Source organism: Oryx dammah, unplaced genomic scaffold, assembly GCF_014754425.2.
Source record: "Oryx dammah isolate SB20612 unplaced genomic scaffold, SCBI_Odam_1.1 HiC_scaffold_2, whole genome shotgun sequence".
NCBI classification, from domain to species: Eukaryota; Metazoa; Chordata; class Mammalia; order Artiodactyla; family Bovidae; genus Oryx; species Oryx dammah.
Window position 1 is genome coordinate 183,229,464 of NW_024070186.1, and position 24,548 is coordinate 183,254,011.

General features: G+C 51.6%; 2 protein-coding genes and 1 long non-coding RNA gene across 9 annotated transcripts; 1 reads left to right on the forward strand and 2 right to left on the reverse strand.

The window, feature by feature from the left end:
* ALDOA (aldolase, fructose-bisphosphate A) lies at positions 1-5,665 on the reverse strand. Of its 5 annotated transcripts, XM_040259224.1 has the most exons (11): positions 5,514-5,559; positions 4,423-4,480; positions 4,072-4,133; positions 2,949-3,075; positions 2,651-2,862; positions 1,744-1,798; positions 1,453-1,613; positions 1,041-1,124; positions 749-923; positions 385-584; positions 1-295 (listed from the first exon to the last, which is right to left on the reverse strand). In XM_040259224.1, the coding sequence occupies exons 4-11, from the start codon at positions 3,058-3,060 to the stop codon at positions 200-202; spliced, it is 1,095 nt and encodes a 364-aa protein (XP_040115158.1). In that variant the 5' UTR covers positions 3,061-3,075; positions 4,072-4,133; positions 4,423-4,480; positions 5,514-5,559; the 3' UTR covers positions 1-199. The 5 variants fall into 5 exon arrangements, with proteins under 5 accessions (XP_040115158.1, XP_040115136.1, XP_040115125.1 ...); XM_040259202.1 differs by lacking the exon at positions 4,423-4,480 and having other exon boundaries at positions 5,514-5,577; XM_040259191.1 differs by lacking the exon at positions 4,072-4,133.
* LOC120877329 (late cornified envelope-like proline-rich protein 1) lies at positions 1-13,178 on the reverse strand. Of its 3 annotated transcripts, XM_040259615.1 has the most exons (11): positions 13,044-13,178; positions 12,792-12,827; positions 11,716-11,859; positions 11,309-11,464; positions 6,137-6,545; positions 5,514-5,880; positions 2,949-3,075; positions 1,041-2,862; positions 749-923; positions 385-584; positions 1-295 (listed from the first exon to the last, which is right to left on the reverse strand). In XM_040259615.1, the coding sequence occupies exons 2-5, from the start codon at positions 12,795-12,797 to the stop codon at positions 6,432-6,434; spliced, it is 420 nt and encodes a 139-aa protein (XP_040115549.1). In that variant the 5' UTR covers positions 12,798-12,827; positions 13,044-13,178; the 3' UTR covers positions 1-295; positions 385-584; positions 749-923; positions 1,041-2,862; positions 2,949-3,075; positions 5,514-5,880; positions 6,137-6,431. The 3 variants fall into 3 exon arrangements, with proteins under 3 accessions (XP_040115549.1, XP_040115532.1, XP_040115540.1); XM_040259598.1 differs by lacking the exons at positions 12,792-12,827; positions 13,044-13,178 and having other exon boundaries at positions 11,716-12,763; XM_040259606.1 differs by lacking the exons at positions 1-295; positions 385-584; positions 749-923; positions 12,792-12,827; positions 13,044-13,178 and adding an exon at positions 4,423-4,480 and having other exon boundaries at positions 1,769-1,798; positions 2,651-3,075; positions 11,716-12,763.
* A 4,466-nt stretch (positions 13,179-17,644) lies between these two features.
* On the forward strand, positions 17,645-23,190 carry LOC120877489. Its single transcript, XR_005724360.1, has 3 exons — positions 17,645-17,762; positions 20,159-20,307; positions 23,046-23,190. It is a non-coding gene; the product is annotated as an uncharacterized LOC120877489 (long non-coding RNA).
* Positions 23,191-24,548: the final 1,358 nt, after the last annotated feature.

The following is a 24,548-nucleotide window of genomic DNA, read 5'->3' on the forward strand; positions in this document are numbered from 1 at the left end:
TTCCCCCTTAAACAGCTGTTTATTGGCAGTAGGCTGGAAACGGTGGAGTTAGCATACACAGACAACACCAGGCACCAATGTCACAAGGAGGCAAGAGTGACGGGAAAGAGCAGCCTGGAGCCCCAGATGAAGCCCCTCTCTTCAAGAGTGAGGGGACGGGGCCTGGAGTGTTGAGGGGGCAGCCTTAGAACACGTTGGCTTAGTAGGCGTGGTTAGAGATGAAGAGGGACTCGCTGGCTGCAGCCCCTGCCTTACCACTTGGGGTGTACTTTCCTTGGCAGGCAAGGCTGTTGGCCTAAGAAGGGAGAGGAGCCAGAGTGAGAAGGTCCCTTCTTAGAATCCCATCCACCCCAGCACCCTGCCCACCTCCTGCTCCATCCTTACCAGGGCTCGCTTGACATATTCTTCCTGGGCAGCCTTCAGGTTCTCTTTCTTTCCACCCCAGGCCTTCAGGGCAGAGGCCTGCAGGGCTCGGCCATAAGAGAAGGTCAGGGCCCACGGCTTCAGCAGGGGGCACTTGTTGATGGCGTTGAGGTTGATGGATGCCTCCTCCTCACTCTGGCCTCCGGATAGGAAGGTGATCCCTGTAGAATGAGGAGGTGACATGGGGGGAGGGGTTGTAGTCAAGCTACCCAGGGGACTGGAAGAAGGCCCTAGAAGCTGACCTGGAAATCAAGACCATATGGGCACAAGGATCACGGGGAAGTCCATCTACCTCCCAGAGGTCAAGATGAGGAATGGGTCTCACCAGGGACAGCGGGGGGCACTGTGCGGCGCAGCGCCGTGACAGTTGCCATGGCAATCTCCTCGTGAGAATATTTCTGGGTGCAGGCGTGGCCCGGGGTTACCATATTGGGCTTCAGCAAGGTGCCTTCCAGGTAGATGTGGTGGTCACTCAGAGCTTTGTAGACAGCAGCCAGCACCTACAGCAGGGTAGGACCGAAGTGCGGTGAGGTGGAGTTGGGGGGACGAGGGTCACCCCAGGGGCCTCGGCCCAGCTCCCTAGCCCACCTCACTGCCCAGGCAGGCAGGCCACCTACCTTCTCGGTTACATACTGACAGCGTTTCAAGTCATGGTCCCCATCAGGGAGGATCTCGGGCTCCACAATGGGCACAATGCCATTCTGTGGGGTGAGGGTAGCAGTGAGGCCGCCTAACCCAGAGCCCCACCTCCAGCCCTCCACAGCTATTCACCAAGATCTTATCTCCAGGACTCCTGGCTACACAGCCCTCCCCAATTCAAAACAGATTGGAGGAGATTAGCTGTCTCCTCAGATCCACCCACATAATCCTTATTCTGCCCTTCTGCCTGCAGAGCCCTTCATGGACCCAAGCCTGGAGCTTGGTGAGGTTTCGGAGCCTTGGGATAAGCTGGCAGATGGGTGGCAGGCCAGTTGACACACTGGAATGGAATCAGGTGGGACGTGGCCTGCTGGGGACCTACTGGCCCACCTGCTGGCAGATGCTGGCGTAACGGGCCAGGACGTTGGCGTTTTCCATGATGGCGAGGGAAGAAGGGGTGTGTTCCCCTATCTTCAGCACACAACGCCACTTGGCAAAGTCAGCTCCGTCCTTCTTATACTGGGCACAGCGCTCCGAAAGCCCATCCAGCCCTGAAGAGGGGACAGAGGAGTCAGAGCTGGCCAGCGGAGAGGGCAGGTGGCTCCCACATGGCCTGGGCACCCAGAGGGGTACCGACCAAGGTGGGCTGGTTGGTAGCGCCAGGAGCTAAGCGGTTCTCACCTTGGGTGGTTGTCTCGCCATTTGTTCCTGCCAGGGGTACCACACCTTTGTCTACCTGTTGGGGTGGAGGGCAACAAGATAGGATGGGAAGTGGTCTCTGGTGCGCTTTTTTCAATCTTTGATCAGGGAACTACATCTCACATACCGCAACTAAAGAACCCGTGTTCCGCAACGAGGATCGAAGATTCCAGGTGTTGCAACGAAGACCAAGCGCAGCAGATAAAAAGTATTTAAAAAACAACAAAAACTCTTGCTCTACAGCCTTTTTCTCCTCTGTCGCCCCACCCTGTCCCAGCTTTACTTCATCTCTCAAGTATCCTTCCTGGTTTGCCAGTGTTTCACTTAGCCATGGTATCTGGTCCCAAGAGGCACACACAGAGAGCTTGAATTCTACCATTTACCAAGTGTGAGCAAAACACTTCATGGCCTTGAGCTTCTGGTTTTTCAATGATATAAACATAACCTGTGGCTTTTAAAATCACAAGGATTAAAATGCCAAGCAAGTCCCATAAGTTACTGGCTTCTTACACACAATTTGGAGGTGATCGGGGCAGACTCCACCCAAGTCTCCCCACCCAGTTCATCCCCACCCTGACCCCTGCCTGTTATCCTGGATTTCCTTGCCCCTCATCCATCTCACTGGGCTTCCCAGGTGGTGCTAGTGGTAAAGAACCCGCCTGCCAATGCAGGAGACATAAGAGACGCAGCAGGTTCGATTCCTGGGTGAGAAAGATCACCTGGAGGAGGACGTGATAACCCACTCCAATATTCTCGCCTGGAGAATTCCATGGACAAAGGGAGCTGTGGGCTATGGTCCACAGGACTGCAAAGAGTCAGACATGACTGAAGCGACTTAGCACACGCGCATTTGTCTCACATCTCCCACCCCAAGGCCTAGCCCCCTCACCTTGATGCCCACGACGCCGCCCTTGGCTTTGATAACTTGGGGGAAGGGACGCCCATCATCGGCCTTCTGGTAGAGCGTCTCGTGGAAGAGGATGACGCCCCCGATGCAGGGATTCACGCGGTCGTCGGCGGTCAGCAGCAGTTGGCGGTAGAAGCGCCGGTTCTCCTCAGTGTTCTCAGTGCCAATGGACTGCAGTCGCTTGGCAATGCTCCCTGGAGGAAAGCATCATGTGGGAATTAAAGGGGTCAGCCGCTCAACCCCACCCCTGGGCCCTCCTCCCCCTGGGCCCTGCCCGCACCGGTGGACTCATCTGCAGCCAGGATGCCCTTGCCCGGAGCCACAATCCGGTGAGCGATGTCAGAGAGCTCCTTCTTCTGCTCCGGGGTGAGTGCTGGGTATTGGTGGGGCATGGTGCCTGTCAGTTCCTGGGCGGAGGAGACACATGCAGGAGGGCTAGTTAGTGGAGTCTTCCTCTGATCTCCCAACCAGCAGGGCCCCTTGCCTGGAGGTCAGGGGAAAGGTTTCCTACCTCCCCTGCCCCACTCCCGGCGGGTCTCGGGGCACTTCCTGCCCCGGGCTCTCCCTTACACCCAACTTCCCTATAGTAGGCCTGCCTCCTGTACCTTTCCTAACTCTGTTTGTTTCTGGGTGTTACCCAGCTGAGGGTGGGGCTGTATATTGGCATCTGGCCTAAAGGAATACGCCAGAGCCATGGACAGGCAGGTCATGTGGAAGCCGGACCCTTCTGGCTTGCGCTGTGCCATGGGGGTCACCTTGCCTGGAAGCAAAACCAAACCGGAGTATTTTGGAATTAGAAGTTGTGCCGAAGGCAGAAGGCCCAACCTTCTCATCTGAAAGAAGCCAGAGAAGGGAAAAAAGCTGTGTATCAAGCCACACAGCAACCCAAGGGCCTGATCTGAGATTAGAACTCAGATCTCTGGCTGTGATACGAGTGTTCCTTCCAATCCACCTGAGATCCCAGGGCTGGCCCAGGTTCCATTGCCTCAAGGACACCCCAAGGTCAGGCTGCTCCCCCTAAGGCGCGGGGGAGGGTGTTAGGAAAACGGTGGCAGTGTGGGGTGGTCCTCGGAAGCCCAGAAAAGGGCGGCGGAGGAAGCCTAGCCCGGGGAGGGGAGGAAAGGAGTGAGGGTTGGCCTCACTGCTCTTGCAGGGTAAGAGAACGTGGAGGAGAGGCAAGCGCCCCACCCCTTCCCCTGAAAATGCTCCTGTCTCCTCCGCGGCTGCAGCTGTTCCAGGCTCAGAATCAAGGTCACCCGATAAGGAAAGATAGGGAAAGTGTTAATGGGGCTTCAAGCGCTGCCAAGAGGTTTCCCCTCCTGGCCAGGGGCACCGGTCTCCCAGGATAGGGACCAACCACCCGCTTTTGGGAACCCTGAGGCAGTAAATGAGCTGGCTCCCACCTCTCGATGCCTCCTAGGATCCCTGCAGAGGCAAAGGGGCTGTCATTTTTGCACCCGGAGTCCTAACAAGAAAAGGGGAGCGGGGAACGGCCCTTCATCTCGCCTGGCTTCCTTCCTCCCCGCTGTGACTCAGCGCGCGGAGCGGTCGCTGCGTTGCGCAGCAAACCCAGGGAGCTCAGGCTGGAAGAGTCGGGGAGGCCGGGCTAGGAGCAAACGTGTGGGTGGTGGCGGAGGAGGAAGATGCTGGGGCCAGGTTGGGGGGCTCCGTGCAGACGCCCGACCCGCGTCTGCCCCCGGGATCCTTCGCCACGACCCCCTCCCTGACCTTCGCACGTGGCGGGGCGCGCTCACCTGGCACAGGAGAGGGGCAGGCTGGCGGGGCGCAGCGGTGGAGGGTTGGCGGAGTGGACTGAGGGAGCGAACGCGGTACTCGTCACCAGGACTCCGGTTCGGCGGCGCGTTCCAAGAGGAACGCAGCCTATTCTACTCCTGAGGCGGGGCGCGGGGGCGGGCGGGCAGGAGGTGGCGCCGGGCCTTATAAAGGCACCGCTCCGCCCCGCGCCGGGTTTTTCCTTTTGCAGGGGGCCGGAGGCGCCCCGGCGTCCAATGGCAGGCGAGGAAATGTGCGAAAGGCCACCCCCGAAAGGCGAAGCCGGGAGGCGGCGCTTGGGCGGGGACTGTCCGGCGAGAACCCGAGCCCTTCCCCCTCGTTCCCCCTCGGACGTGACTCGGGCCACATCCCGCGGGTCGCCGGGGCCCTCCCCTCCTCCTCTCCTCCCCCGACCCCCCTCCCCTCCGCCTGGCGTGCTTCGGGGCGCCGTGACTCAGCCGATTTTGGGGCCCCAGAGGAGATGGGAATGGGGTGGGGTCGGAGGAAAAGCGGGTGGCAGAGCCCGAAAACAGCGAGGCTCAGCTTCCCTCCCGCAGGCCCATCGGGCGGCCTGGGGCAGCCCCAGCTTCCGGCGGCACTGAGGCAGCGGGTGTCACATTGTAACGGAATCCAGGGGCCCGGGGACTGCCCGCCCGGGCGCAGGAGAGGGCGGCGCGGGCAGGCTCCCGGAGCGCGAGCCGGCAGCGGTTCCGGGTATCCCGCCCGGCGGGTATCCCCGCCGCGTCCGCGCTCCATCCCGGCAGGTCTGGCTCCCGGGACCGGGAGAGCCAACGTGGCCCGCGAGTGCGCACGCGCCCGCCGCGGGAAGCCGGACCCGGCGGGAACCCGCTCCGGCCGCCACTCGCCCGAGCAAGTCTGGGGATATAGGGCCAGAGTCCTTGCAAAACTTCTCCCTCGCGCCGACTTCCCTCTCCAAAATCAAATCCGTCCCCTGGCTTTCGGGCTCCCAGATCCTTTCCGAGCCTCCCCATCCTCCCGGCCGGGTCTCCCCCTCCTAAATCTCGGAGCCTTCAGCCCAACCCCAACCCCGCTCCGTCCGACTGGCGCCCACCTGTGAGGAGGAAGCCAAAGGCGCTGGCGAGCCTGGTCAGCAGCGAGTGAGCCAGGCCCCGCCCGGACTGGGTTATAAGGCAGCTCCCGCCCTCCCCCCAACCGACCTTCTCCAGTGACCCCTGCCCTTTGCTCACCACAGATCCCCTGGCAGGGACCTATATTTAGGGAAACCTGAAGCCCCTGACATTCACGCCAGCGTGGGGCCTAAAGTGAAGGATGGGAAAGAAGATTGTGGGCCTGCCTATTTTGGGGGGAGGGGGGAGGGCCCCCTGCCCACTCACCGGTACTTCAGAGACTTATTCCTTGGACATCCAGACTGAGGCCCTCAACAGGCTGTCAAGAGAAATAAATCTCTGGACAGCGATCTAGGAAGGAAGGACGGGTAAGGGGATGCAGACCTGTGGCCTTCCCTGCCTCCTCCTCAGACCCCCCATCCCCTGACTCTGGGCCTCACAGGGCTGTCCTGATTCTTCAGAGGCAGAGCACACAGGCAGGCACTACAGTCACACCTCAAAATAACCAAGAGCCCATGGACAGGGTGTGCCTGGGGTAACCCTACAGATAGTCAAGGGTCAAGTTTGTCCCATGCTCTGGATGGTGAGCAGTGTCCCCCAACCTCACCTTCAATATGATCAGTTACTTGGGGAGGGGGAGTCAAGGGCAGGGAGAACTGCTGGAGCACCAGCCCCTCTCTCTTTTGGCCCTGCCGAGGGGCTGCCGTCCTGCTGGCCAAGGGCTCTGTGAGTCCCGCTCTGCAGGGAGCCAGGCTCTCCACTGCTGGTTCCCAGGTCGGTGAGCTGGGCAGGCCATTTGTGGTTCCAATGGCCTGGAGAAAGGTGTCCTGAGTCCCCTCAGGGAACAGGGCCTGTGGGCCCTGGGGGCTGGCCGCTCCCCAAAGAGCAGGGACCCTGGATTGTCATCGGAGCTTGATCTCAAAGCAGAGGCAGTTGAGGCTCTGGCAGTCAGGAAGTTGGCACGCACAGGCACAGTCGCAGAGCGGGCAGCAGCGAGGGCAGCGAGGGGCCCAGTCCTGCGGGAGAGGAGGTGGTGTGAGGGAGGTGGGTGAGGGAAGGACACCAAAGCCTGGAGTTGTTTCCTTTTCAAGGGAGAAGGGAACAGAGAGGCCTGGAAAGTCCCACTTGCCCAGTGGATCAGAGGGTACCATCCACCACTCCTCGGAAGAAATCAGCTCCTTGTGATGTTGAGAAATCAGCCAGGAGGCAATGTTCCTAACAACTGGAAGGAGCTGGAAGAAGTCATTTGCGGGGGAGGTCATTTCTTTTAGGCTTCCCAGTTGGCACTAGTGGTAAAGAATCCGCCTCCCAGTGCAAGAGACTCCAGAGACTCGAGTTCGATCCCTGGGTTGAGAAGAGCCCCTGGAGGGGGGCATGGCAGCCCACTCCAGTATTCTTGCCTGGAGAATCCCATGGACAGAGGAGCCTGGCAGGCTATAGTCCATGGGGAAGCAGAGAGTCAGACCCGATAAAGCAACTTAGCATGCATGCACATCCTTTCTTTCTTCCCATCTTATAGATGAGGAGACTGAGGGCCAGAGATCAGTTAGCCCTGGCCCCACACTTACGCCCCCACGTTCAGCTCAGAGGTGGTTCTACTATACCCTTACGACCCCATACAATAGCAAGTCATTAAGACAGGGAAAGCACACACACTCTATGATGAAAACCACCTGCTGGTTTTGTGGATTTCTTTCTTGGCCTGAGACCAAGCTGGCTGTCATTCACCCTCCATTTCTGAGCACCTACTCTGTGCCAGGCACAGACTGTGTCCATGAATGATTTTAAAAAGTCTTTTTAGTTTTCCTTAAAAATGGTAATTTTCATATTTAGTTTTCTTTTTTACTATTTAAAATGAGTCACATTTCTTTATCAGAACCTTGAGTAGAGGGCCTCCTTACAAAAGAGGGAATGAAGGTTCAGAGAGGGAGTGATCATGCAAAGGAATACAACTAGGGAAGGGGGCTGGGATGGGGCCGGGCCTGCCTGCTTCCAGCCCTGCGATCCTGCTTTGATCCCACTGCTTCCCAGGGCCGTGAAAACCAACTTCTTTCAAGATTGCTAAGGCAGGGACAGTTCATCTCCTATCTCCACTGAGCTACCAGGGGACTCAGGCTCAGCAGGTGCCTGAGATACAAATGAACATTGAATGGATGATTCAATCAAAGCATATAACTTTTCTCTCTAGGCAAAGAAGAAGAGGGGAGGCAGAAAGTCTGCCTCTCATGGAATAGGAAGAGCATGCCCTTAGAGACAGGAAGGGAGAACCGGTCTGCTCCAATCCACTCCGCTCCTGCCGTGGGACACAGATGATCTGCCACTGCTCCAGGCATGGACTGGAGTCAGGCCAAGTGGCTGGAGTGGGTCACACCCAGGATGGGTGACAGAAGATTGGCTCCTTGAGGCCTGAGGCAGAGCTAGTGACAGTCACAGTTGCACAGCTCAATCAGACTCCAGGCCAAGCCAGGAATAGGGGAATGACCTTTAGAAGAGCTGAGGTTTTGGGGTGCGGTGTCGGATGACTGGTGAGATCAGATATCACTAGGGGCTCCAGTGAGGGGAGGGTGCACTGGCCCCTGCCAAAAGAATTCTCTAGGAGGAAGCAGAAGTATATCATGGAGGAGGGGAGAGAGCGAGGCGGCTTCCTTGTGTGTGATGGGGGTGTGGTTTGGGGGTGTCTCTGGGGAGTCCTGCTCTAGGCTGAAGTCAGCTCTATGGGTTTTTGGAGGACTGCACCATCATTCTGTGTGCAGAACTGGGGGCTGGGAGAGGCCACACTGCCCTCACCTCAGAAAAGAGGATATTAAAAGCATTTCTTGGCTCTGCCCCCCTGGCAGGGTTTGGCTCTAGTCATTAAGAACTAGCTAATGGATATTTTGACTCTCGCTGGCAGCCCTGTGGCTTCTGTAAGGAACCTGCTTTTTAAGCCCTTTTTAAACAAGGGCTCTGCATGACCGTTAACCCTCGTATTTCTCTAGTTTTTCACTCTGATTTCTTTCACTCTGAGGTTGTAAAAACCAGCCATCGTTACTGTTTGGAGCTCGGGGTTTGAATCTAATTCAGCCCCAGGCTTGGCCGATTGGTGATTTGAGTCTCATTTTTCTCATCTCTTGGAGAAGGGAATGGCAACCCACTCCAGTATTCTTGTCTGGAGAATTCCATGGACAGAAGAATCTGGCAGGCTACAGTCCATGGGGTTGCAAAGAGTCGGACACTCTGAGCAATTCACACACACACACACACACACTTTTCTCATCTCTGAAATGGATTTAGGAAGTAGAACACCTCCTTCACAGGGTCACTTGCGGAATCAGTGGAAGGCATGAAGCATGGTGCCTGGCACACAGTGAGTTCTCACCAAGGGGAGCTCTTCGGGTCACAGCTCTTACCCTTGAGCAGTATGATGAGTACATATGTTGCACTCTAACCCTGGTGTATGTGTCTGCCATCTAAGAACTTGCTAAAGATTCGCAAATTCCAATCTCATTCCAAATCTACTGGGCATGGGGCCCGGATGCCTGGCTTTCTGTTTAAGCCTCACCCCTGCTTCTGATCACACCCAGCGCTTAAGAACCAGAGCTGTCCCAGATTGCATCATTTCTCACACTCGAATGTCAATGCCTATGTATTTCTCCCTGTCCTTTGCAGGAATGTAAGCCCCATGAAGGGTGGGGCCACATCTACCTTGTTTCCACCGCACCCCCAGGGCCCAGCACAGTTCCTCAACAGTAACTTCGAAGTCTTTGGTAGTGTGAAGTGTCAGTCTCTCAGTTATGTCCGACTCTTTGTGACCCGGTGGACTGTAGCCAGCCAGGCTCCTCTGCCTATGGAATTCTCCAGGCAAGAATACTGAAGTGGGTAGCCATTCCCTTTCTCCAGGGGATCTTCCCAACCCAGAGATTGAACCTGGGTCTCCTTCATTGCAGGTGGATTCTTTATTTGTCTGAGCCACTAGGGAAGTCTCAACTCTTTGGTAAGTGGATAAATAAATGAATGAATGAATTAGGCCCTCATGACACACCTGTGAAAGATGTAGTGCAGGTGAGTTTCTCCCATAGAAAGAAAGAGAAACCTGGGTTTGTGTCTCGGCCCAGGCTTGAGGCCTCTGTGTGCCCCAATATCTACAGCTGTGGAAGAGGCAAGGGCTTTGGAATATTTGCAGTTGTTTTTGTTACTATAAGGAAACTGAAGAATACAGATGCCTTACTGTGCTTTGTGGAAAGACAGCCCAAGGATGGAAGGACCCCGCCCCACCATTCATCATTCTAGAACCTGTCCTGGCTCTGGCAGAAGCTGGGTAGGATCAGGCCCTGCAGGTCTCCTGGCTTGGATGCCCTGCTGCCCTGGAGGGGGCAGTGGGAGGAGTCAGCCCCTCCTGACAGCACACCTCATTTTCAGGGAGGAGGAGAAGCCCCTGACCACTCCCTTCCTACAGACAGAAGGTGAAGGGAGTGGGGTCCCCAGAGCAGAGACCAAGAAATCATTTTGTATTTCCTGTAAAATAGGATGTTGGAGGACCCAGGGTCTTCTCCTTTTTCCCCTTAATCCCTGGAGCCCAAGCCCTGGGCCTCATCTCTGCGCTACTCCTGAGAAATCAGAAGCAGATTATATCTGAAAGAGGAGAACTCCTTGCCCCGCAATTGATTTTGAAACTCAAAACTTCTTGCAGGGATTTGCAACTGCAGTCTGCCCAAGTTCTGCTTGGTCTTTTCCCCTCTTACCTCCCTAGGGAAGGTCCCCATTTCAAGGGCAGGAGCTTTGCTGTCTAAATCTCTGAGCCCAAAATAAGCATGGCCTAGGAAGGTGGTCAATGACACTTAACATCTTTAAAGCCACAAATGCAAAAACAGCCTGTCCGCTGTGACCCAGGCTTCTCCCTGAAGGTTCTGTTTCAACACACGATGGAGCAATTTGCTCTGCAAGACTGTCCTGTGGAACACTGGAGAAGCAACTAAATGTCCCTGCGCCAAGTTATGCCTCCTGCAAAAGGAGGATAAAAGCATGGACGGGTAGCCAAGGTGTGATGTCAGGTTAAAAAGGGAAAGTGGCAGTTGGGAGGAAATAGTAGGTGTGGCATACATTTTGTAAAAAATATTTATTTGGTTGCACCAGGTCTTAGCTGTGGCATGTGATATCTAGTATTCTGACCAGGGCTCGAACCCAGGCCCCCTGCATTGGGAGTGCAGTCTTAGCCACTGGACCACCAAGGAAGTCCCTGTGGCATACATTTTTACCAACAGTGAAATGCAACAGTGATAACACTGTATGTGTATTACTATATCAGGGACATACACCAAACAGTAACCTTGGTTACAGGGCTGGCTTATAAAGTAACTTGTACTTTCTATGTATTCCTACATGTATACTTTGTAATCAAAAAACATATGTACATAGGGTTTTAAAAATACCCAGCTCTGGAGGTTGTTAATGAAGTTGCACAATATCTAGAACATTGTACTCACTCCAAGAACAGAAGGAGCTCTGTCTGCTTTAACTACCATTTTCAGAGGTCGAAGTATGCCCTGCATGGTACATAGGTCACCCTTCTCCAGCTACTGCCCTGTTCTTCTTTCTCCAAGAAGCTTTCATTACCAGAAAATATCTGATATGTTGTTGATGTTTTCGCCTGTCTCCACCTGACCCAGTAGCTGGAACTAGACCTGGCCTAGAATAGTTGCTCGGTAATAAATTTTGTTGAACTGAAAAAAAAGTGAATGCATTGAGAGTACCGGGATCAGGACTCAGGGGCCAGGGGCCAGGAGCCAGGACAAGAACTCACAGCTTCGGCGGGCTGGGGGCAGCAGGCATCCAAGTAGCGGGCTGGGCTGGGCAGGGGGAAGTCACAGGCTTCAGCGCAGGTCTGGCAACAGTCTTGGGGCCTGGAGGCGCCTTGCTTCCTGCAGGGGGAGCTGCAGTCTGTGCAGCAGCCCTGGGCCTAGGAGAGGGCAGCGCTCAGGATCCGGGCCAGGTGGCAGGTTGGGAGAGACAGCTGAGTCTCGGTTTTGGACAGAGGGGCCGGAGAAGATTCAGCCGGGGAGAGGAGAAGAGGGTCTCCTGGCCCAGGTGAGGGGCCGATGTGGAAAATAAATGGCAAAGGTGTCTCAGGGTAAGGGCCTGCACACAGGGGGACAAGCTGACCTCTTCCCTTGTCAGGGCCCACCCTCCAGCCCCCACCAGGCCCCTCACCAGCAGGCAGTGCCTGGTCAGCAGCACAAGACCCAACAGCAACAGATAGATGCCCACGGAGAGCACGACGATGGCCGGGATGGGGAGCAGCAGGGAGGGGCCGCTGATGGGACCCGGGGTTGGATTCCACAGGCTAGAGGAGGCCTGGACAGCACAGGATGAAAGGGTGACGCGGAGATGTGGAGGGGCTGCGGGGACACAAACACCAGGAGGGACAGAGGAGGTAGCTGGGAAGCAGGAAGGAACAGCCACCATGTGGTGGGAGAGAGTAATAGGGCTACACTGTCTGGGTCGGGAAGAGCCCCTGGAGAAGGACATAGCAACCCGCTCCAGTATTCTTGCCTGGGAAATCCTATGGACAGATGGGCCTGGCGGGCTACAGTTCATGGGGTCGCAAAGAGTCAAACACGATAGCAACTAACATCTTCACCTTCGTCTTGTCCCCAATCCTGCCTTTTCTCGTCATCCCCATTTCAGCGCCTGTTGGTCATTCTAGACTTTTCCAAGACTTATCGCTCTTCGTTTCAGAATGCCTCTCCAAACAGACCTCTTGTCTCTGTTTCCATTGGACTACTCTACCACCCCTCAGCCCACAGTATTGGCTTCTGTCTTGCACTCTGAAGTTGTGCCCCAGCTGTCCTTGAGTATCCCTCCCTCCCTGACAGTCCATCAGTGGCTCCCACTGACTCCGTCCCAAACTTCTTATCTCAGCGACAAAGGCTCTAGTCTAGCCCTGCCTGCCTCTCCCTCTGTCCTCCATTATACTCCAGCCATACTGAAGTCCTGACAATTCCCTGGCCTCTCTTTCACATCCATGTCTCTGCCCATGCTGTTCCTTCTTCCTGGGATGCTTTTCCTCTTTGATTTCCTAACTCCTCATCTTGCCAGAGTGCGGCATGCCCTGCCTTGGCAAGGCCACCACTGCACTCTCTTTCTGTCTCACAGCTCTTGTCCCGAGCTGGAAGGTCTATGTTGGGTAAAGAGCTCCAATCCTGGCGCCAAGGAAGGCAAAGTCAAGATAAGTTAGGGGTGCCGAGAGGGCCGCGCCAGAGAGGGGTACGGGGCCTAAGACTCACGTCCATGGGGCAGGACACCGCCGGTCAGTCCAGGAGCTGCAGAGGAGAGAAAGTCTTGGGCCTCAGTGACTGAGAGGGGCCACTGGGCTCGGGTGCCCGTTCTCCTCCTCCCATTTCCCGTTTGGGGAAACTGAGGCCCAACGATGGTCTCTGGCCCGAGCAGTGAGGATCGGGGGTACGGGGCAGCGCCTTCTTCGAAGGTCCCAGCCCGACCCTCCGTTTTTCCCTAAACCCCGGGCTCCCTCCACCGACCCAACCCCATCACCTGCGCCCTTGGGGCCACAGGCAGTTCACGGATTCCGCGTCTTTCCCGCTCCAATCCGCCGCGGCAGCTGCACCGCCCAGAGGCCTCCCGCCGCTTCTCGCTGTAGCCATGGAGATGAGAGCAGCTCCTACGGCGGCCGCCCAGACCCAACATTCCTTCTTCGCGGCTCGCTTCCCTCTTCCTGTCTGTGGCACCAGTTCTTTTTAGTAGAGATCCGCTGGGCTTTCCCGCACTTACTGAGTAGAAGGGGCGAGTTCCCGCCGCTACCCGCCTGGCTCAGATCCACATCGTGTGCTGGGGTCCTGCGGCGCCACAAAGGCCAGACTGAACCCCCGGGCTATGCCGCCAACTGGCTGTGTGACTTCGGCCGAGTCACCGCGCCTCGCTGAGTCCATTTTCTTCTCTGTCTAACGAGGAAACGCCTGCCTCTCAGGGGTATTGTTAAAATCAGAGCTACTTCTTAATGGCGTAGACTTATCCTCAATATTTTTTCAACCTGACCCCCGATCTTTATTGACAGTGCCCGAATTTAAGATTCATCATCTGATCTCTTCACCCTTCATATCACTATCAGGGTGATTTCCTCCCATCCAGGTCAGATCTTGTGCCTTTTGAATTTTTAACCCCCCCAAAGGATTTCCCACTGACTCCAGGGTAAAGCCCAAACGCTTTAGCCGACTGTCCACACAATCCACTCTGGGTACCGTCTCTCTTCGGTTTATTTACTTATGTCTAATTAATTTATTTATTTGGTTCCACGAGGTCTTAGTTGGACAGCTGCATGTGAGATCTAGTTCCCCGACCAGGGAGGGAACCTGGGCCCCCTGTATTGGGAGTACAAGGGTCTTAGGCACCAGACCACCAGAGAAGTCCCCTGTTGTTACTGTCTAGTTCCTGAGTTGTATCCAACTCTTTTGCCACCCCATGGACTGTAGCTCACCAGGCTCCTCTCCATGGGATTTTCTAGACAAGAATACTGGAGTGGGTTGCCATTTCCTTCTCTAGGGGATCTTCCTGATTCAGGGATCTAACCAGCATCTCCTGCTTGGCAGGTGGATTCTTTACCACTGAGCCACCTTGGTTTATTCATTCATGATCTGTCCAACAGGGTCCCAAGCACTGCTCTAGGCTTTGGGACTCTAGCAGAGACTAAGGCAGACAAATTTCCAGCCCTGGAGTTGCTTATTTCCACTGATCAGATCATTTGTAACCAAAGTTGTTTTGTGCCCCATCAGCTCATTCATGTTTCCATCATAAGGCCTGCTCAAGGTTCCTGAACCGGTGTATAGGGTTTCACAGCCACTCTTCCCTCTGCATAGAACACCCTTCCCTTGTCTCCCCCACCCCAGTCCCCTACCACCAACTACTAACACCCTCATCCTTTGAACCCCTGCTCAGTTTTGCCTCAGGGTGGTCTTCCTGCCTGCCTTAGGCAAAGGTGACTGCTTTAGGTACCATATACAGACGGCTGTTCTAGCACTTATCACAAGGTATTGAAATTCTTCAGTGTACTGCCTGGCTCCTCAGTTAAGACTGCAAGTGCTTGGGTCTGATTCATCTTCATATCCCAAGGCCTAGCATTTAGTTTGGCTTTGGGGGGCCCTCCACTGAGTACTTACTGATTCTATGAATGAATAGAATCCAACCAATCAGGTAATGTTATCCAGATGCCCTGTTCCCTTCGCTCTTCAGGCACTTTAACCTCCCACTTTCTTGCTGACCTTTTTGATTCTCCACACATATGCTGTGCGTATGCACACACACACACACACACACTCATGTAAGCACACCTCCCTCAAAGAGGCCTCAGACCTCACCTTTGGTTACTACATCCTGGCATGTTCCCCTGAAAGCAACACAGTACGCCTACTTCTGTGCACATTCTCTGCCCCGATATACGTCACCATGGCTGCTGCCTGAGGAGTTTCCTGCACCAGGAGGCAGCCACAGAAATGGCCAGGGTCGGGACTTCCCTAGTGGTCCAATGGCTAAGACTCTGAGCTCCCCATGCAGGGAGTCTGGGGTGATCCCTGGTCAGGGAACTAGATCCCACATGCCTCAAGGAAGAGTTCATATATCACAACTAAAGATCCTGAATGCTGCAACTAAGATTGAAGATCCCACATGCCACATCTGAGACCTGGTGCAGCCAAATAAATAAATATATTTTTTTAAAGGAACTTCCTTGGCAGTCCAGCGATTGGGACTTTGCCTTCCAATGCAGAGTACACAGGTTCAATCCCTAGTCAGGGCACTAAGATCCCACCTGCCTGTTAGTCAAAGTGCCAAAACATAAAACAGAAACAATATTGCAACAAATTCAATAATGACTTTTAAAAAAATGACCCACATCCAAAAATTTTGAAAAAAAAAAAAAAAGAAAGGAAATTGCCAGGGTACAGACCTCCCTGGTGGCCTAGTGGCTAAGACTCCGAGCTCCCAATGCAGGGGGCCGGGTTTGATCCCAGCTCAGGGAACTAGATTCCACATGCTATAAACTAAAGCTCTCTCATGCCACAACTAAGACCCAGCAGCCAAATAAATAAATATTTTAAAAAGAGAGAGGCTTCCCTGGCAGTCCAGCGGCTGGGACTTTGCCTTCCAGTACAGGGTGTGTGTGAAATCACCAGGGTCTGCATCCCTGGTTCCCAGGCCTCCCCTTACTCCTCGACCACACTGAGAAGGTCCCACTGGTTCTGCCACCCCAGCCCACTCAGAGGGAGCTTCAAGCCCAGAAAACCCGAGTCTAGCTGTTCCCAGTGTCACCTCTGTTGAATCTAATTCTGGGTCAGACTGCCTGCTTATGGCTGTCTTCTTGTCTGCCCCTATCTTTCAGAATCCTGAGACCCAAGATGAAACCAGTTCCCACCTCAGACCAGGAAAGGGCTTCAGGTGACACAGGGCCCCTCCCTCCCTTCACTCCTGCCAACAGAGAGACGTCAGCCTTGGCAAGACCTCTGGACACATCCATGGGCTGCAGTGGCCAAACTCACCATTGATGGTATTCTGTTCCTACCACGGGCACATACATTACGCAGGAGGGTGCACAGGGCACCAGGTCTGCTCTTTGCAAGGCAAGCCAGGAGGAGGAGGATGAATGCACCCCTTTGCCAGGGCCCCACTTCTACCCACATCACACCATTCACTGGAGGCAGGGAGAAACTGACTTCATAATAGCCAAATAGTCATAAGACCTCCCTTTACCTAAAGCTCAAAGCTGGCAACGTCAGATAGTCTCACCTGTAGTTTTACACGGTCCCTGAGAAAGAGTAAAAGATTGTGTCCTTCCATTCACCATGGGGTGGGTGGGGGACCTGAGATGCAGAGAAAACCCAGACAATGAAAGACACCTCTGCAGACCTGGGCTTGGATGTGGGAAGGGAACCTGGCACTTCTGATTTTTATCTAATACTTTCAACTCCCTCCTCTGGACATCAGATAATATTGCTTCCCAGAGATGAAGAGGGGTTCATCAACCTCCTCATTATGAAAATGAAAGATCTATGCTTGATTACTTCTTATCACTGAGGGAATAAGAAGCTGACATGAGTTAGAGCATCGGTAGAGGCCTCTTCACAGACTTGGTCTTCTTTCATCCTAACAGTAAAATGAAAGTGGAAGAAACTATCATTTCCAAAGTTTCTAATGTTACAGATAGAAACAAATTAGGACTCAGTTGAAAAGGAATTTTAGAACCAGGCAAGATATAGGTTTGAATTCTAGTTATGTCTCCATGTGTCTAGGTGACCTTGGGAGAGTCAAAGTTGACTTCCCCAAACCTCAGTCTTCCCTGGCAAATAGGGATTATGTAAGAAACTGACAGGGTTCATTGTGATGATTAGAAGACAAGTATGTAGAGCAACTGGTACAGAAGAGGGCTAAAAAAAAAAAAAAAAAAACAGAACAACAGGCGGACTCCCCTGGCGGTCCAGTAGTTAAGATTCCACACTTCCACTGCTAGAGGCACAAGTTCAATACCTGGTCAGGGAACTAAGATCCTGCATGCTGCAAGGTGCGTGCATAAATACATAAATAAGTGAACAACAGAACCATTAATGACTGTCATGGTGAATATTTACAGTGCCACATTGGACTGTGTTTACACACATCTCATTCAGTCATCCCAGAGCCCTGTGTAGAGGTCTGCTCTTGTCCTCATTTTACAGATAAGAAGCCTGAGGCTCAGAGGAGTTCAATCACTCACATAAGTTCTCCTGGTTAGTGAGTGACAGAACTAAGATTTGAGCCCAGGCAATGGGACTCTGGGTATTCAACTGAAGCTCAGAGAGGTTCTGACACTTGATGAAGGTCATACAGCCAACTCATGAGAGGGAAAAAGGGTCTGGAAGCTTGATTTTCTCACTTCAGCTCACCTGTTGTGCCCTTTTCTATTGGACAGATGAAGACTGGGACTGAACTTGCCTGAAACTAACTTGGGACAGATACCAAAAAAAAGCACTAAATAATAAATGATCTGGCATGCTGGCCAGGACGCACCCCAGAGCACAGGAGGGGGAATTGAACCCTTTCCTGGGTATCATGTGGGAAACAAGCCACTTCTGGCCGCTTATCGTTTACTTATTCACAGGCTTTGATGATAATCACACCTGCACACCTCCGCAGGGCCGAGGCGGCACAGCACCCAGGCAAAGAAGATGTGCAAGTCAGCATCTGGACTTAAAGGAGGCTGAGAGAGCGGGGAAACGGTAAACTCCAGGTCCAAGGTGAATTGTGTGACAGGTGTGTGAGATCCCCTTGGGGGGTGAGAGACTCACCTGAGGGGCCAGGCTGGGGCAGGAAAGCTGCGGCCGAAGTCATCGGAGCCTTGATGGGCGCGGTGGCAGTGCCACCCCTCGCTGCCCCTCTCCCTGCGGGCGCTGCCAGCTGCCTTTCAGAGGCACTGGTAGCTTGGGACTGCACCCCTAGCCGGGACTGGCTGGTGTGTCGGCCTTCCTGCTGGGTATGTTCAGACACTCCTGAAACACCCAGACAGGGGATCAGGGTGTATGGAATGCATCCCATCTTGGGTTTATTTTAGATCAAGGGTCCCCAACCCCTGGGCCACCGACCAGGTACTTCCTGTTAAATCAATGATGGCATTAGATTAGAAATATTGTGCACAAACACATAATGAGCTTGAATCATCCTGAAACCACCCCGCACCCCTCTAACCCACCCTATCCTGCCCCCGCAGCCCACCCTCCCCACCCCACCCCCAACTCCCTTGTCATTGGAATAATTCTTTGGCCAAACCGGCCCCTGATGCCAAAAAGCTTGGGGACTGCTGTTTTAGATGGTACACCCGTCAGAAAAAAAGCGTGTGTGCACAGGTGCACACACACACACACACACACACACACTCACCTGAAAGCCATTCTCTTTCCAGTTCTCTTTCAACACGTCTGATTATTCCAGGACAAAGTCTCCTTTTGCTGCCAGAAGCCCTTTAACACCTCTCTATCCTTGCTTGTCTTGTCTTGTCTTTAACAAAGAGAGAGAAGGCCTCCGGCTCACAATTCTGAGCGTGGGATGATATCTAGTGAGAATGTAAGAACAAGTTTTTTCATTTTATTTTGTTTACCTTATTTACAAGAAGTGATATTGGTTTTCAGTTTTTTCAGTACTGATAAAATGTTTCCTTTCAACAGACATGGTTAAAAGCAGGTATTCTGGAACCCAGACTATTGGTTCAAATCCCAGCATTGCCACTTCTGACCTGTGTGACCTTGGGCAGGACACACAACCTCTCTGTGCCTCGATTCCCTCATCTGGAAAAGGAAATTAATAATGACATCTCCCATGGGACTTCCCTGGTGGTCTAGTGGTTAAGACTTCACCTTCCAATGCAGGAGGTGAGGGTCGGATCCCTGGTCGGGGAGCTAAGATTCCATGTCTTGTGGCCAAAAAAAAAAGCAAAACATAAGACAGAAACAACATTGTCACAAATTCAATAAACACTTAAAAATGGTCCATATAAAAAATAAAAAAAAATAGTATCTCCTTCTTGGGTTATTGTAAGGATTATATTAGTTAAAATATGCGAAGGGCATAGATTAGTGCCTGACATCTGGTATATCCTCTGTGTGTGTGTTAGTCACTCAGTCGTGTCCAACGCTTTGCAACCCCATGGACTATAGCCTCCAGGCTCCTCTGTCCATGTAATTCTCCAGGCAACAATACTGGAGTAGGTAGCCAGTATAAATGTTTGTTATTATTAGCTTATATGTGGGGGAGGACCTGAGGTTTAATGAACACTTCTTTGGAAATTCCACCATTTTCCACTTGAGGAAGTGAAGCCTTGGAGAAGATGATTAAGCAGCTGAGCAAGGATCTAGGTTGGTCTCTGGATTCCCAATCCATTTACCAGCCATCTCAGTCTTCAATAATTAATATCATCTTGCAGCCTCAGCTTATTCATGGGCAGAGTGGGACTAGTACTATCTCACCGGATGTTGGAATGCTGTGTGTACAGTTGGTTCAGAAAATGAGTTGCTATGATATCTCCTTGAGAGTCCCTTGGACTGCAAGGAGATCAAACCAGTCAACCCTAAAGGAAATCAGTCCTGAATATTCACCAGAAGGACCGATGCTGAAGCTGAAGCTCCAATACTTTGGTCACCTGATGAGAAGAACTGACTCACTGGAAAAGATCCTGATGCTGGGAAAGATTGAAGGCAGGACAACAAAGGATGAGATGGTTGGATGGAACAACAAATAGAGTATATCCATGTTATCAGAAGTTCATGAAAAATGGTCATTAGGAAACAGAATGTCTGAAAAAGGCTAGGGGAGCAATAGTGAAAAGAAGTTGAGAAATATTGCCCTTAACCAGCAACTCGGGTTGCTACTTATAAGTGGGTTGTGAAATAGGCTTAATGGGTCATGATAAGCATTTGGGGAGATAAAAAATGGTAAAAAGGGAAAATGATACAATACAGTGTGCCCTGCACATAATCAGAATCTGAAAGTATTGTGAGAAAGTTTGGCATGTGTGTGTATGTGCTGAGTCATGAAATGTGTCTCTCTGTAAAAAAAAATGGTGAAAGCCATTGCTCTAAACCACGGTTTTTCTTTTTCTCCCCTCCTTACTTATCTCTCTCAGGCAAGCCCATGCAGCCTTGGACTGTTTTACTCTGAACAGGAAGAACCTGATAAGGAAAGAAACGTGGAAGAGAATGCCCAGATTCCAGTGAAACTAGGGCCCAACATTTACCAGCTCATGGACTCTCTCCTTCCTCAGTCTATTCCAGGGTAAGCCCATGGCTGCAGAGAGCAACGACTGGCCCTCCGCACCAGAGGGGAAAATGGCTTTCTCTTCATTGCCTCCCCTAATATTCCTCCCTCTGCCTCCCTTGCCTTCTTTCCTTTCTGCTCCCACCTTGGAGGGCAGCAGTCCTGTTGACCAGGGTCTGAGTCCCAGCGCTGCCATTTACTGTGCAATCCCAGAACAAGTCATCTAACTTCTCCGAGCCTCAGTCCTCTCAGCTATAAAATGGGGGAAATAATTCAAAAGACTGCAGTGATGCTTAAATGAGATAAAGTATATTAGTATTTTAGTGCCTTGTGTTCAGTGAGTGCCCATGTAGTTAACAGGCTCTGAACCCAAGTTATCCATGTTATCTCTATTTAATCCTTGAAATGAGCTTACACAGGAACAGGGAAGGTGACAGGGCAGACTTGCGTCAGGCTATCTGGTTTCAAACCTCAGTTCTGTATCTTTTCACATAGTTCTTTCTTTGTGACTGCAGTGTGTCCCTTTTTAAAAAGGTGCTTTCCTCATAACCCCACATAATGATTTCAGTTTACATTATTACATTGGCCAGCTGGGAAATATAGTCTTTTAAATAAGCACACTTCAGTCTCCAGCAAAATAAGATGTTAAAGATGGATACCGGTTACGCAACCAGAGTCTCATCTTCAACAGTTTTATCTCGCTCTTGGTTTAACCTGTAATTTTCAAAGGCCCATCCAGAGGAGAAAATATGGAGTAAACAAGTAAAAACTGTTAGCAGAGATAAGCTCTGAAAATGTGGGTGACATGTCTAAATTGTATTCAGTGATATTTTGTTCCTTTTTTCTCTTAACCTTTCAGTTTCTTTAGGAAAATGAGTTTATGAGTTTTCTATATCCATTTAACATGAGAGAGACCAATACATTCAGAAAATATGGTTGGAAAAAAACATATTGCATAACCTTGGAAAAGGTACCAGTTCTCTCTATGCCTCTGTTTCCTCACCTGTAAAATGGGTACAATAATACTCCCCATCTGCAACGTTGTTTTGAAAAAATGACTTAATATTGCTAAACCCTCAGATCAGTGTCTGTATAATTAGCATTTAATGAGCTGGCATTATTATTATCCTAACTTCACAGATGAAAAAATTGAGGCCCACAGAGATTAGCCAACCATCACTCAGGGAATGGAAGAGCCTAAATTTGTTTAACGTTTTAAAAATTCTAGGAATTTCCCTGGTAGTCCAGTGGTTAAGACTCCGTTCTTCCATTGCAAGGGGTAAGGGTTCCATCCCTGGTGGGAAACTAAGATTCCACATGTCTCTGGGCACCATTAAAAAAAAAAAAAATCCAGTTGACCTTAAAATGCACATAGGAGGTTTATGTGTAAATGCCCACGATCTATATAAGGGCATTCCCAACCCCTCAGAAGGCTCCCTGAGGTCTCCTCTCAGTACCTCCCACCAAGTTAAACGCTGTTCAAATTTTTCACGGAAGTTATTTTGCCCGTTTGCAACTTCGTCCAAATGGAGCCAAACAGTATGTTTCTTTTATTATCCATTATCCGTGGACTCTGAATTTGAAAGTCAGATAGTCCCACCCTAGGACCTGCCGTCTTAACTGTTATCCTATACCGCCTGTTAAAGCACTGACTGGGCTGCTCTCATTTCCCCCACCTCCTCTTCCTGTCTCCTCGTTCAGCTCTACCCCTGAATCCTAGCTGTCCTTCAAGCCATCAACGAATTCTAATTGATCTGTTCTCTGTTAGACGGCTTCGCCCCCTCTGCCCCGCCCCCAAGCAGGCCCCTCTGCCATGAAGCATACGATAGGGCACACGTGTCAAGAAGTGGGCCAATAGGAAGATGGCATTTTCCAAACCGTCCACCAGTCCACCAATAGGAAGGTGATGTTCCCTCCCCCTCCAACTGCCTCTGTAGAACTGCCTCCACCTCGTGCCCTTGCAGTTTGACGCTTTCCTTGTATCCTGAAAGGGTCCCCTCAAAGCTGCTTAAGGGGTGCAGGATGGCATGCCCTTACTCTCCTCATCCCTCCTGGGCCTTTCCCACCCCTCCCTTCCCTAGAGTGGATGGGAGGAGAGGCTTTTCCAGACAAAAATAACATATATGTAAATGTTTTAAAAGGTTTTCCTATTGTTTGTTTGCTTTTTAAATGGGATAATACTTAGAGTTTTCCTTTTAAAAGAACTATTTTTTTTTCTAATTTCAGTTATCTTTACAGTTTAAACACTCGCCTCCTCCTTTTTTTTTTTTCTGATTTCTGAGTGCAGATGAGAGTCACCAGTCTCCCTCTCTAGCCTCCACCTTGCCCCTCCCAGGTGAGGACCTAGGAGAGGGGAGAGGAGACACAAAGAGGTGAGAGTGGGTGGATAGAGCTTGGATGGGGTGAATTAAGAAATCGCAGCCACACACTTAGAATTGAAAGAGAAAGAAAGAATTTTAAGGTGTGAGATGGGCTGGGAGGTATAGACCAGCTTCTTTGATTACAAGGAACATAAATTAATGGAACTGGATTGATAAGACAAATTTAGGATGTCCAGTTGTTCAAGGATGAGGCATATTTAAAGTGCAATAAGGATCTCAGATCAGGAAAGAGCTATGCCTGATGGAGTTTGATGGTTACAGAAAAATGCATTCTATAGACCATTGAGTTATAGGGATTGGTGGGAGCGTGGTCTGTGAGTCTGAGGGACAATGTGCTGAGGTGTTCTCCCAGTCATCTTACCTTCTCTACCCCAGACAGGCATGCCTCTGCTCTTTGTACTGGGCTGTGTCTTCTTCCCGCTGAGCTTTGCTGTCCTCTGCTGGGGTCTGCAGAACCATTCCAACCTGCGGATGGAGAAACAGGAGGCTGTTTTGGTGGCATCCAAGTAAGAGGACAGGGCGAGGACATCCTTCCTGGGGCCAGGGCTGAGGAAGCTGGTCTCCTACTTCCAGGAAGAGTTAGTGATGAGAGCATTAGCAGACTGTGTGTGTATGTGAGGGTGACTGGGTGGGGGTATAGAATCGAAAGACACTCTCTATGGGATCTCTGGTTTCCCAGGTGGTTCAGTGGTAAAGAATCCGCCGGCCAATTCAGGAGATGCAGGAGACTAGGGTTCCAACCTTGGCTCAGCAAACCTCCTGGAGAAGGGAATGGCATCCCACTCCAGTATTCTTGCCAGGATAATCCCATGGACAGAGGAGCCTGGTGGGCTACAGTCCATGGGGTCACAAAGGAGTCTGACACAACTTATCCACTAAATAGCAACAACAATGGGATCTCTTGCAAGCCACTTAACTTCTCTGAACTTCAGAGTCCCCATTAGTAAATGGATTTAACAAGAATACTCACCTTCCATTCTTCATGGAATGTTGTGTGAGGGTAAGGTGAATTCACATCTATAGAATAGGGCTAGGGGGTCCAGTGATTAGGCTTCAGTGCTCTCATTGCCAGGGGCCTGGGTTCCATCCCCAATCAGGGAACTGAGATCTCATAAGCTGAGCCACCTGGGAAGCCCTGCATGGCCAAAATAAAATAAAAATAGTTGTTGCAAACTCCTTCAAGTGACACAAGAGATATAGGCTGTGTGTGGACTGCTTGAGGCAGAGGAGTATGTTTATCCCAACGAGGGCAGCAACTGCTCGGCTCCAGCCAAGCATCATGGAATTAACGTGTGGCCCCAGTGTTGTCTGATCTTCTCGTTTTTTCTTAAAAGTTGAACTTTTATGTGAAATCTTATTTTTGTAATTTTGTAATTTTATAATTATTCCTGGGTCAGGAAGATCCCCTGGAGGAGGGCGTAGCAACTTACTCCACTATTCTTCCCTGGAGAATCCCATGGACAGGGGTGCCTGGCAGGCTACAGTCCATAGGGTCCAAAGAGTTGGGCATGATTGAAGTGATCTAGCACACATGCACACTGCAAATTTATGGTCTATCTGACAAAGATTAGTAAAACACCGGCGAACTATCCCCAAACCTTAGGGGGGAGGAGGAGCTGACAGAAGGCATAACTTATAATACCTAGGTGTCTGAAAGACAAAAAAAAAAAAAAAAAAATCCCTACCTGTTTTAATCTCTGCTATCCAAAGTGAAGCCACAGCCCCAGGTCTGTGCTCCTCAACCCAGTAGTCAGGGTGGCTTGCTGTCACCTGTCCTTGTCCCAACGCAGCACCATCCTGAAGCTTTGCCCATCCTTTGGCTCTGGCCCTATGCAAACATGGGTTTGAAAGCCAGCTTTCCCAATTCTCATAGCTGTA

Excerpts from the sequence above, each read along its gene's own strand:
- ALDOA (XM_040259180.1), bottom strand. The coding sequence starts at position 3,060 with ATGCCCCACCAATACCCAGCACTCACCCCGGAGCAGAAGAAGGAGCTC. Across the intron at positions 1,614-1,743 it reads TGGCGAGACAACCACCCAAG|GGCTGGATGGGCTTTCGGAG; the intron begins GTGAGAACCGCT and ends TCCCCTCTTCAG. Across the intron at positions 1,125-1,452 it reads ACGCCAGCATCTGCCAGCAG|AATGGCATTGTGCCCATTGT; the intron begins GTGGGCCAGTAG and ends CTCACCCCACAG.
- LOC120877329 (XM_040259598.1), bottom strand. The coding sequence starts at position 12,102 with ATGAACTGTAGCCCGCCAGGCCCATCTGTCCATAGGATTTCCCAGGCA. Across the intron at positions 11,465-11,715 it reads TGACCAGGCACTGCCTGCTG|GCCCAGGGCTGCTGCACAGA; the intron begins GTGAGGGGCCTG and ends GCCCTCTCCTAG. Across the intron at positions 6,546-11,308 it reads GCCCCCAGCCCGCCGAAGCT|GACTGGGCCCCTCGCTGCCC; the intron begins GTGAGTTCTTGT and ends CCTCTCCCGCAG.